We start from the raw sequence: 13,435 nt of genomic DNA, 5'->3' as shown, positions 1-13,435 counted from the left end.
AGGCAGCCACTTACCCCAAAAACTGGGCACCCGATGGTCCAACTTCAACCAGCCGGCTGGCCAGTCCTTCGCCCTCCACCATTGGGGGTGGGCTGGCCAGTTTGTGCCTCTTCACCAGGCGGCATGTTATGCGCGTGGGTGCGGTACACTTGCGGGGTGGGATGATGATGCGCATCCCATTGTGACGGCTGCCTCGCATGGATCCACCCCGGGCATCCACCATGAAACTGACGAGGAAACTGGAAGGAGAGAGAGACAGTCGACAAAAGGAAACAAACAGCGTGAGTGAGTCCCTCCGAATCGCAGGAAGAGCAACACCACCCCCACCCCACCCCGTGCAAATGTAAAGGATGACCAGGAAGGATCAGACACGGTGCAAGGCACATTACCATCAGATTCACCAGGAATACAGTTTGCATCCGCGCTGTGTAAACATTAGTTCTGCAAAACAAACAAGAGCAGCGACAATTTCCATTCGAAAACCGAAATTGCTAGAAAAGCTCAGCAGGGTCTGGCAGCATCCGCGGGTAGAAATCAGAGTTAACGTTTCAGAACAGACTGAGGAAGGGTCTGAAGGAGGGTCACTGGACCCAAGACATTAACTCTGATTTCTCTCTACAGACGCTGCCAGGCTTGCTGAGTTTGCCCGCAAATTCTGTTTTCGCTTCTGATTTACAGTATCCGCAGTTCTTTCTTTTTTTTTTTGACAATTTCCATTAAAACCTGAAAACGGATAACATTTGTGGCACTTTGTGGTCAGAGCAAGAAAGGAAGTGGGTTTATGAGGGCAAACAGAGGCACTGATGGACTGAATGGCCTGTGCTTATAAGGTTATACCACACAACACTGCTAACATCACCATAAAACAAACCTTTCAGTCGAGTCTGAGTTTAATATTGTTATTGTCACATGTACCAGGATACAGTGAAAAGTATTGTTTTGTGTGCTATACAGGCAGATCGTACCATACAGAGTGCATCAGAGCAGCAGAATACAGTGGTACATCTGCAGAGAGGGTGCAGAGAGAGAGATCAGAATGAACATTCGAGAGGTCTGTCCAAAAGTCTGATCACAGTGGGGAAGAAGCTACCCTTGAATCTGTTTGTACGTGTATTCGAACTATTATATCTAGGTCTGGGGCGTGAAATAAAAAGGGAGAGAGGCAGAGAGCGTTGAGCAAAGAAATTCAAGAGAGATTCAGAGACAGTTGCAACGATTTTCTGAACACCACAGTGAACACAGCCTATGTTGAATCAGGTAGTTTAAACGCTACAACTACTTGCTGATGTCCTGTGAACATATTTATCGCCCACAGCTTTTCTTTCCATCAGCTTTCACTGGCCGCAGGACTCCCACTGAACTTACAAAGTAAAAGTCTGCAGCAGCCTAAGGAGGAGTCACAAGAATGGGTAACTAACTGGCTGGCAGACGGAGTAAAACATAAGAAACTATTCTCAAATATCCTCGATGCCAGACACTAAGATCAACAGGAGAGCTGTTTTGACCTGTTAAACACAGATTACTCTGCAGCCATCTGGGATTAGGTTGAGCTGATCTCCTTGGGTATGAGCCGAAACGTGCGGTCAGACTGGCTCCAAAGTTCAAGTGAACTAGGAGTGAACCTGGGACTGAGACAGTCTGGGTGGAGCTGAGCAGATTGGTTACAGAGCACTGGCTGGATGGGTGCTGGTGATAGGGAGATAAGTCTTCTAAAACAGAAAGTTCCAGAAGAAAACTACACGAGAACCACATAGTATTGTCCTACTTGACGACTGTAACTACACTTCAAAAGCACTTCATTGGACGTACAGCACTTTGGGTTGTCTCATGGTTATGTAGGCTGCTATTTAAATGCATCTTTTTCTCTGTTTCTTTCCATGATATAGGAGCAGAATTAGGCCATTAGCCCAATGAGTCTGCTCCGCTATTCAATCATGGCTACGTTTCTCATTCCTATTGTTCCACCTTCTCTCTGTAACCCTCGATCCCCTTATCAATCAAGAACCTATCTATCTCTGTCTTAAATACACGCAATGACTTGGCCTCCACAGCCCTCTGTGGCAATGAGTTCCACAGATTCACCACCCTCTGGCTGAAGAAATTCCTCCTCATCTCAGTTCTAAAGGGTCGTCCCTTCACTCTGAGGCTGTGCCCTCATGTCCTTGTCTCTCCTACTACAGGAAACATCTTCTCCACATCCACTCGATCCAGGCCTCTCAGTATTCCGTAAGTTTCAATCAGATTCACATTCTTCCTTCTAAACTCCATCGAGTACAGACCCAAAGTCCCAACCACTATGACAAGCCCTTCATCCCCAGGATCATTCTTGTAAACCTCCTCTGAACCTCCTCCAAGGCCAGCACATCGCTCCTTGGAATTGGGGTCCAAAACTGCTCTCAATATTCCAAATGCGATCTGACCAGAGCTGAACACAGCCTCAACATCTCTGCTCTCATAATCTAGCCCTCTTGAAATGAATGTGAATGTTACATTTGCTGCCACATGTACACCCAGCATGCTGTGTGTGGGCTTAACTACAGCTTCCGACACACCAGAGGACATTCAGGACCTGAGATGTACAACGCTGCAGAACTCCAGCTGACAGGCAATGTGCCTCAGGGTGAGGCCACTCTCTGCTCAGACACATTGTAATCTTAGGTCCAATTTGAACATTGGATCCTGAAGAGATTACAATCTGCACTCCTCGAATAGGTGTGCCAGCTTCCTCTGAACGTGCCGCAGTGGGATTTCTCAGTTGCTGACCACTCAACTCAATGACCTGTGAAGGACGTTGTAAAACTGCAAGGAGTCTTCAACAGGAAATCGCAGTCCTCCTTCACACCTTCATTTATCTTTAAGCATAAGCCTGGCCCGTCTGTTCCCTCCTTGATAGCACTCGTAGCTGTTCATTTTCTCACTCAGCCTTCGGTCGGTCACCTAGGTCAGTACCAGCAAGCTGTCCGACTCCAGAAGGCTTCACAGCTGAACCCCACCCTGCCCTCACCACATCTCCACCACCGCCAACCCCCCAAAACCCAGTGTAACTGGATGTTGATTTGCAGCGGAACCCCAGGGTGAGATCACAGATCGTAAACCTAGAGGTGCAAAGGTCGATCAAAATAATCCTCATCAATGACGCTGGTTAAGTGATAAATCTTGGTTAAAATATGTTGGTGTAACTCTTGTGGCAAACCTACATATTTAACTCAAAATGCTAATTCTGCATCCCTTCCCTGCAGAGATTTTCTTTCTACATTCTGTCATAGGATGAAGGTGTTGCTAGCCATCCCTAATTGCCCTGGAATGGAATGGCTTGTTGGGCTATTTCAGAGCTGTGGGTCTGGAGTCACATGTAGTCCAGACCAGGTGAAGATTTCCTTCCCTATAGGACAATGGTGACCCAGACGGGTTTTGATGACAACTGATGGTCACCATCGCCAAGGATAGCTTTATATTCTGGAATTATTCATTAGATTCAAATTCTACCAGTTGCATGGCAATTTTGAACCAAGAGCCCCAGGCATTAGCCCAAACCTCAGCTCTATCAATCTGGTGACATTGGCACTATGCCAACATGTGCCACAAATGCTGCCAGATCTGCTGAACACTTCTAACACTTTGTGATTTGACATGATGTGAAGCATTTTGCTTTTATTGTGCCCATGGAACTGCCCTGGTCATCGATGCACATGTCACAGGACATTTTTTGCATCAAACTGAGAGGCTGAAGAGAGGGATCAGAGCAGCTATATGTGAGGAAGCCACTCTCCCACACGAGACCATCGTTCGTTTGCAACGCAATTTTGTCACTTTAGACTTCTGGTTAGCAAAGATCAGCCAATCTCTGATTTCAAATAAACACCACAACTGCCACTTGAGTTTGAAAATTCTACCATTCCTTGTGTGTAGGAAGGTTTCTTAATTTCACTCCTGAAACATCTGGCAGCAGGTTTTAGACTATACTCCCAGTCATAGACTCCTCAACTTGTGGAAATAATCCTATCCTATCCCTTTTATATCTTGAAAACATTAGTTCAATCACTTTCTAAATTCCATGGAATACAACACTAGGATTATGGAATCTCTCCTCGTAATTTAACCCTTAAGAATCGATGTGTCATTCTATTAAACTAGGTTCCACTCCCTCTCAGACCATTATATCACACATGAGGTGAGGAGCTCAGACTGCTTACTGTACTATTGGAGTGTCCTAACCAGGGCTTTGTATACCTGAAGAATGCCTTTAAACCTGTTGTTCACTACTCCCCAGATACGAAGACTAGAATTTCATTTGCCTTTCTGGCTACTTATTGTAACTGTTCATGATGTTGGAGTAATCTGTCCACATGGACACACCTAAGTCTCTATAGGCCTCCACTGTTTATCGTTTATGTCCAAAGTAATGATCTTATATCTGCTGAAGTATATGGTCAATAGACAAAGCAGTGAGACATATTGTTAAGGCACACCAGGTGACACGCCTTGACAATTAAAGGTACAACACCTTATCTGAAAGGCAGCCCCTCTGACAGTGTGATGCTCTCTCAATGCTGAACTGCACTGTGAATATATCTGAGGGTCTGCAGTGGGACTAGAACAAATGACTACGAGACAGGACTGGCACGCACTGAGCGTGTGCTGTCTCAATTGGTGTCTTTGATTGTGTGTGGCTTCAGTTGCCTTTGGACTTTACAGAGCCCTTTCCCAGGATGCTGTCAGAGGAGCTTTGGGGAGTTACTGCAATGCACCTTATACATGGTACACACTGCTGCCAGTGGAGGGAGTGAGCGTTGAAGGTGGTAGGAGGGATGACAACTAAGTGCGGGCTGATTGGTCTTGGATGGTGCCAAACTACTTGAGTGTTGTTGGATCTGCACCCATCCAGGCAAGTGGGGAGAATTCCATCACACTCCTGACTTGGGGGAGCGGGAGATGCAAGGGATAAATGGGAAAATGCTCCGGTGGGCACAAAACCAGGGATCCCTGGTATTTACAAGTGTGGAATGAATGATCATTTGTGGATTCTGGGTGCAGTGCAGGTTTTGTGGGGCTGAATGGTTATTTGCTTGATTTGGTTATCAGAACAGAGGCGAACTAATTGGGTGGCCAAGCCGACAGAGGTTTGAGGCATGAGGCCAACAAATCATGATTACCAAAGCTGCATTGACGTAACGCCACTTCATTGAAGGCCACATTGTCAACAGGAGGAAAAGCTGAGCGCAGCTTGAGTTTTGTCACAAGGCCCTTCTTTCATCATGGGGTTCCCTTGTTGCAAGCTGCAATGTGTTATGGCAGGTCACAATAGAATGACATTTAAGCTTCGAGTGAAATCCCAAGACAAGCTGTAGGACAGGCTAACCCAAAGCTGTAGTTTTGCCCATCAGGGCGACTGTCTGAGTATCTAGCAATACTACTACTGTCAGAGAAATCCAAAAAAAAATGAGGAGGAGGGAACATAAGCCTTGCGCTGAATCAGCAGGAAGTTGTGTTGATATGAGGATGTGACATTTTGTCGGAGAGGCTGGTCTGTAGGAACTACAGCTTACCCTGAATGAATGGGGCTGGAGACCAGGTTGATGTTGTCCAATGTATCTGCCGTCCAGCTGAACCTTTTCAAAGAGTCGCTGTCGTACTCTCTGGAAACTGCCAGGTGCTGCAAGCAAAATGTGGAGAGAGGGGACAAAATGGTCAGCTCCCAACATATCAAAATCAGTCAAAAACAAAACAGCTCCTCATATTCCAGAAACGGGGCTCTGAAAGGGGAACAACAGAGAAATGGGAGAGATGATTCCAGCCCCTGAACCTGCTCGGTCACTCCATTTTGAGACACCTCTACTTATCATTGCTCTAACCATCTCAGCTAAGAACATGAGCACAGCTGACTTTAACCAAAAATGCATCAAGGCTTATTAAACAAGCCCTGTTCAGGAAATACTCCTGATGGTTGGACAAATAAGTGCGAGGAAACACATGAGAAGTTAACCCTGCAATATTAAACATCCACTCACTATTTTTGTAAAAAGAAATAGCCGACCGAAATCCATTTGCAATTGGAATATTCAACAGCCAGTAACATACAAGCATTCCAATGTGAGCTCTAGCCTTGGGAGGTACAGGGAAGGGGTACCTAAGGTTAAACAGCTGATGTGGTGACATTACTTTGTTACTAAGTGATTTGTTACAAGTGTTGGATGCCACTGAGTCTCTGGAGAGAATTAAAGGGATAACCTTTCACAGTCTATGACTGTATGAGAGGACTATGCTGGTAGTCACCCATCAGTCAAAGTAGAGTTGGTGCAGTTTTGAAAGTGACAATAAGCTGTAATCCTGGCAGTTTTCAATCTTCCTCGTATTGAGTAGAGTAGGTGGAAAGTTTGCTTTGGAATGTGAGGTTATTGAAATTGTGACTTATTTTTCACAAGTACATGAAGAGACTGTCAAGGGGCATTGCAATGTGAGATGGAGCATTTGGATTGAGTGGCCAGAATGTTCTGATGCTCAAGAGTAGAAAACCGAAAGGAAGCTAATTTAAGTGCCAAATTGCAAAGGTTTTTGAAAACAGTACGACTGAACACTTGGGATGGGTAAAGAAGAAAAGACAGTAACAGCAAAAGAGAATTGTTTCAAAGGACCAGTTTTTGAGATGCAAACTCCTTAAAATAGATTGGGATAAAAAAATGATTAAGACTCATTTGGCTTGGTGACAAAATTGAAAGCAGGGTGGGGGGTTTAGGAGATTGAAAAATAATATAAAACATTCAGGAGACGAGCAAGGGATTTATAAAACAGCATGAGGAATGGCATAAAACACAAAGCTGTAGAGAGTGTACCATCGCTTCAAATGTGAAAAATGAGCAGTAAAATATCCTGCTGGCCAGTCGACTCAAGAAAGGGTGTTAAGGGAGATCGGCCCACAAGAGAAATGACAAGTAGAATATGGAGGTTAATGTCAGATTTGGGGTGGTTTAAAAGCGAAATGCCTGAAGTTATGAAAAGTGCACAGATTAGGGAGGTTACTGGGGAGGTTATGAGGCCTCAAATGCAGTGAGGGTCTGGCAATTTCCATGTCAAGGTGCTGAAGGACTAGCTCAGATTAATACCAGTGGATGTCCTTCCAAGTTCACCGAACTCTTGCCAAATCCCAGAAAACCTGGGAAATAGCAAAGGTGACTCCCATCTTCAGAAACGGTGGTGGGGTAGGAACCACCAAATGAGAAGCAGGGAAGCCTTACCTTTTAGAAAGTGCCATAAAGGAATGATTCAAGGGGCAGTGAATGAATCAGTAACATTCTCCACTGCTTTGGGAACTGGCACTCTTCTTGACCAATGAATTGGATCTTTTTGAGGAGGTGATGAACAATCGATTATAGACAGACAAAGAAAGACATTGGATATTATCGACCTGAGTTTCAGGGTGGTACTGAGCTGTACACAAAGTCCAAGCTCATGGGACAAATGATAATGCATCAAATGGGCTGGATAGGCTGGGACGTTTCTCATTGGAGCATAGGAGGTCGAGAGGTGAACCTTATAGAAGTTTATAGAATAATGAGGAGTATACATAGAGTTAATGGTACTTGTCTTTTCCCCAAGATTAGAAGGCACATTTTTAAGGTGAGAGGAGAAAGATTTAAAAAAGACATGAGGAGCAAATTTTTTACACAGAGGGTGGTTCGCATGTGGAATGAACTTCCTGAGGAAGTGATGGATGCGGGCACAATTACAACATTTAAAAGTCACTTGGACAAGTACATGAATAGGAAAGGTTTGGTGGGATATGGGCAGGGAGCAGGCAGGTGGGACTAGTTTAGTTTTGGATTATGGTCGGCACAGACTGGTTGGACTGAGGGGCCTATTTCCATGCTGAATGTCTCTACGGCTTTCTGAATGGGCAAATATTTGAATGCTGAGCAGTGAATCACAATCATAGACAAGTATTTGCTTGGCCGCCATTGAGCAGCAGTGTCATGTGACTATGGTTATGGCTATTGTTGTATATAATTTTTAAACAAATAATGTTGAAGGAAGGGATTGTGTCCAAGTTATGTACTTGTAGGGAGATCCTGGGTAGAAATGGTCTACAATGGTTAGGGGTGGAGGTGGAATACGTGGTTGGAAGCTTACGGAGGGATGGTGCCCCGGAATACTGGGGGGAAGTCATGAACAGAAGATGAGCAAGAGGTCACAGATGGAAGGTTGGGAAGTAGGGAACAGTTGATGGATGGAATGTCATGCTGCATCCATCACATTTCCATTCAACTGCCATAACATATAGGAGCAGAATTAGGCCATTTGGCCCATCAAGTCTGCTCCACCATTTGATCGTGGCTGATATGTTTCTCATCCCCATTCTCCTACCTTTTCCCTGTAACCTTTCTTCCCCTTACTAATCAAGAACCTATCTGTCTTAAAGACACTCAATGACTTGGCTCCACAGCCCTCTGTGGCAATGAGTTCTACAGAGTCACCACCCTCTGGCTGAAGAAATTTCTCCTCCTCTCAGTTCTAATAGATCATCCCTGCACTCTGAGGCTATGCCCTCATGTCCTAGTCTCTCCTACTTGTGGAAACATGGTCTCGACATCCACTCAATCCAGGCCTCTTTGTATTCTGTAAGTTTCAGTCAGCTCCCCATTCATCCTTCTAAACTCCATCGAGCACTGATCCAGAGTCTTCAACCGCTCCTCATAATGACAGACCTTTCATTCCCAGGATCATTCTTGTAAACCTCCTCTGGAACCCCTCGAACACCAGCACATCCTTCCTTAGGATCGGGGTCCAAAACTGCACCCAATATTCCAAACGTGGTCTGACCACAGCCGGGTTCCTCAAGCATCTTGGAAGAAATTCATTCCCTTCTTCAGGTAGCAAAGACATTGAGGCAGCAACATCTACCATGTCCATCTCAGATTCCGATTTTAATCTTTTGGCCGAGGCTTGCCTTTGTTGTGGTCTGACCAAGACTCCCCCTGTTCAGGATATGTCCTGAGTGAGTGCCTTCACTAAATTGGTGTTCTCCAAGATCAGTCGGACTGGCGAGAGTGTCCACTTCCAGTGGAATACCCTGTAACTCATGTTCCACTTGCTGCATTTTCCAATGATAAAGCCAGTTGTAGTGCCTGTTTGAAGCCCAGTTGAGCTTCAGCTGGTAGGTGCTTTTGCATGGTTACATCATTAATCCCACATACCAAATGGTCTCATTAGGGGTTAAACCAGAATCACATGCCTCTGCCAGTCATCTTAACCGAGTCAAAAATCCTGATACAGATTCCCCTGGTTCTCAAATTGCTGAGAAAAACGATAACAACTCAGAATCGGAGTAGGCTCGAGGTCGTAATATTCTGTAACTAAACCCACCAACTTTTGAAAGATTTTAGTATCTGGTGCCTCAGGGAAAGTTAGGTTCCTCGTAGCAAATAACAGCACGATGCCAGAAATGGTCACCCCAACTCAAAGATGACTGTTGTGAGCGAATTTCTTCAGCAGCATGCTTTGCTTTTGTCACCACTCTACACTGCTGGTATCCTGTTACCAAGCCACCTTTTATTTACTCGTGGAATGTTCTTGACCATGATCCAGCTCCCTCAGAGCCAGCCCTCAGAGTGAGCAGAATGTCTCACACTCCTGTCCTTATTTGACAGCCAGGCATCACCGATTGTACCAGACTAACAGCCCCAATCAGAGGACCCACTCCATGAGGTCCATGTGGCTGACCTCGTTACAATTGCTACAGGGCGCAGTTCAAATAAGTATTTTGATAACTGGAGCTTTCCCTCATGTGGCATAATTATTGTGGAATTGAATTAGTCAAGGCTGTTAAATGATGCAAATTTCATTTCAGCCTTTTTCAATGATAGGAGAGCTGGATGTCTGTTAGCTTGAAGATAAACATGTATTTAATATGATGTCAATTGTATGATTTGGGGCAAGTCAGTAGGTAATGAGAGCCTAATCAATGCTGATCAACCATTCCTCATGGATTAATGCAAATCCTGGTAACAAAGAAAATATTTTGTGGAGGAGTAAATCAATTGAAAAATACAGGGGGAATGTATACAACTGGCAAGGGTGGTCACAGAGGTATTATAAGGACAGGTAACCAGCAATTGATTGTCAACAACAATCATTCATGTACTTGGTAACTCTGCAGAATGTGAAGAAAACAAAGTCTTTTTCAGCACTGCACACCAGTATGTTGTTGTCAGTGGGCAGGAGGTGATTGGAGCTAGTGTTCAATGTATACTTACAATCTGATACTAGACTTTCGGATTATGAGATGTTCTCACTTGGTAAAGTGGAAATATTTTCTTTCCACAAGTGAGTGAATGAATGTAAGATCATCATCAAGAGGGCTGTTATCTCATTCAGTGTCCCAGGTGAGACCTCTTCTGGAGTACTGTGCCCAGTTCTGGTCACCCTGTTATAGGAAGGATATTGTTAAGCTAGAGACGGTCCCGAAGAGATTTACCAAGATGTTGCCGGGAACGGATGGCTTGAGTTACAAGGAGAGGCTGGGACTTTTTTCACTGGAGCGTAGGAGGTTGAGAGGTGACCTTGTAGAGGTTTATAAAATCACGTGGGGTATAGATAGGGTTAATGGTGGGTGTCTTTTCCCCAGGATGGGAAATTTCAAGACCAGGGGGCACATTTTTAAGGCGAGAGGAGAGAGGTTTAAAAAAGACACGAGGGGTAAATTTTTTACAGAAGGTGGTTTTTGTGTGTGGAATGAACTTCCTGAGGAAGTGGAGAGTGCGGGCACAATTACAACGTTTAAAAGACACTTAGACAAGTAGATGAATAGGCGACGTATGGAGGGATATTGGACCAGGATCAGGCAGGTGGGACTACTTTAGTTTGGGATTATGTTTGGCGTGGACTGGTTGGACTGAAGGGTTTGTTTCCGTGCTGTATGACTCCATGAGGAAAGAAACAGCAATGGGAGCAGAAACATTGACAAACGTTAAAAGGAATGTAATAAATATTGAGCATTTTTACTATACGTAGGGAAGAGGCACAGGACTGGGGCTAAATGGCAGAGCTCAAACAGCAAGATGACGAAGACAAGATGGCACGAATGGCCTCCTCTGTATTATATAACTGTATGATTCTAACTGCAGCATCTAGAAATGAAAAGGCTTGTCAGCAAATTAAACATTAAGCCTTACACTTTTCTTTAAATGTGATTGCACAAATGAAACTTACAGCTCCCACCCGCAGCCAGCAAGCTGGCACTTGGCAATTGCTTACCTTCAGTGAGTTGCTCACTACTGGTCCCTCCATGGAAGGTGCAAGTTCTGGTTGAAAACCCTGCTGAACCAGAAGGAAAATCAAGAGATGACTTTAAATCTTGGAAGACTCTCTTGGGAGCCCAAGAATTGGCAAGGATGAAGGCTGTACCAGCAGACAGAAGGGAAGTCTTGGCAACTTTGCTTAAAATTTAGGGAGACGCAGCCAGCCTCCACAGTCATCAATCCCTGGTTTCAGTTTGCATACCTTGCCCGAGGTAGGAACTTTAAAGTTTAAAACCATGAGAGGCGATTCCCTCTCTGTGTCGTGAAACATTTTTTAGATACATGTTTGCAATTTTACTACACACAGAACTGGCTACGCCTTTTTCATCTATTTATTCACTGACATTACATTTTGGACTTTCCCCCCAGGGGTGTGCTGGTCCCTGTCAGGGAAGGGAAAAGCAACAATGTCCCCATTAATATGTGTCCGCAAAAATATCACTATTGGCATCTGTACAACAAAATGATGGGTGCTAAATGAGTCTATAGGTCATGTAGCAGAAAACCCTTTATACCAGTGAATGTGTTAAATCAATGAACCTGTAAGGCTTACACTGATTGATGGAATATGGAAAGCACAACAACTGTTTCTTCCTTCATGTTACTGTGACTTTGCACAGAGCTTGAGCACCTCAAGCAATAGCTAGAAAATAAAATGTACACTCCTTGAGTTATGAAGATACAATGGATCACCCCGCAACAACTTGAAATAATATTGTGAGAGTTTCAATCCAATATGAAAACTACCCAATGCGACTAATTACTCTTGGCACTGGATGTCTCGAGTGTTTTTTTTCTTTCATGCAGTGTTTGCCAGATTAATTTTTAAGAGTTTATGACATTCCAGGGCATATTATGAGCAAATGCCGGAAATTTATAACAGAAGGTCCTTGAGATACTACTCCCATTGCCAAATATTTGAGCAGAAATGTTCTGAGCTGTACAAGAGCCACTGGGAATTAGAAAGAAGTGTTGCATAGGCGTAATACATCTCTATTAAGTTTAGCTCTTCCAACTTATCATGCCATGATGTTATTGGGTACATCCACATTCAATTGATTCCTCCACTAACAGCCAAGCATCTAACACTCATGAAAAGCAAGAGGATAGGAAGAGGTAATGCACTCTTACATTAAGTTAACAATGACTGAGATCATGAGTGTAAGGGTGGCACTGAATAATGTCCAAAAATTAGGGGCATTATTCCAATCTTAATTCACAATTGAGAATCGTTAGTTTTTCAAATTTAATCCCACAACTGCATGCAAATTTATATCAATTCTACTAGAACAGTCTCTGCGATGTCCTGAGGTATTCAGTAACTTAGACTCTGTCCAGTTTATAAAGATACAATTTCTGACAGTAAGTGAGGGCTGAAAGGCACCGGGGTCCAGGTAACAACCGATGTGGCTGTAATGGTTGAGAAGTGAAAGGGAAGAGAATGGGAAAACATTCCGCCACTTTAGAGAAGGGCACTTTTTTGTCACCTTTCTCTCAAATTGTTATTGTTAATGTGAGCAGGGAATTATCGCCCTTCACAGCAGAAGAACTCAGTGCCTTAAATGCTTGGTGAACAATGGGGCTTTGTGATCTCAGACTTTTAGAACGATGCAGGACCACAGACCGTTACAGATTGAGCAGTTGTCAAACCATGGTGCATTGCCAAATAGCAGTAAGCATTTTCCTGGTTCATTCAAATATTGATCAAGCAAATTAAATGATAACTAAAAGGTTGGTTGGTGGGAGGGCAGCCTTGCTGCAAATCTCGATATTCTCTAACCAACCTACTCCGAGATATTATTACACACTTCTGGATAAGGCGGGACGTGCATGAAAGAATGGCATCTTCCAACTTGTGGGGTTGGTTTGAGAGAGGCTGACGATCATTCAATTTAGGCTCCGAATACTACAGAGAAAATCTTAAGTTTAACCCTGAGGTCAAGCAAATAACATGACTTTTTTTTCGGAAAAAAGTGGAAGCTGGGGAGCTGGCTTCAATTTCACTCAATGTACTTTCCATTTGCAATCAATCAAGCAGGTAAAGCAGAGGGCAAGCAAAATGGTGCGGAGGTAACTTCCTTCCTCAATGATAGTAGGAACTGCAGATGCTGGAGAATCTGAGATAACAAGGTGTAGAGCTGGAT

The 13,435-nt window shown here is 44.1% G+C and overlaps 1 protein-coding gene across 1 annotated transcript in view; it reads right to left on the bottom strand.

Moving 5' to 3' along the window:
- ank3b (ankyrin 3b) overlaps window positions 1-13,435 on the bottom strand; it is a 345,654-nt gene that overhangs the window by 57,752 nt on the left and 274,467 nt on the right. Inside the window, 3 exon segments of the mRNA XM_048609156.1 lie at window positions 15-239; window positions 5,547-5,653; window positions 11,248-11,310. Coding sequence (XP_048465113.1) covers window positions 15-239; window positions 5,547-5,653; window positions 11,248-11,310 — 395 coding nt within the window.

Source organism: Rhincodon typus, chromosome 20 (assembly GCF_021869965.1).
Source record: "Rhincodon typus isolate 14 chromosome 20, sRhiTyp1.1, whole genome shotgun sequence".
Classification (NCBI taxonomy): domain Eukaryota; kingdom Metazoa; phylum Chordata; class Chondrichthyes; order Orectolobiformes; family Rhincodontidae; genus Rhincodon; species Rhincodon typus.
The sequence above is the reverse complement of the archived record's forward strand: the minus strand, read 5'-3'. Positions and strand labels throughout refer to the sequence as shown.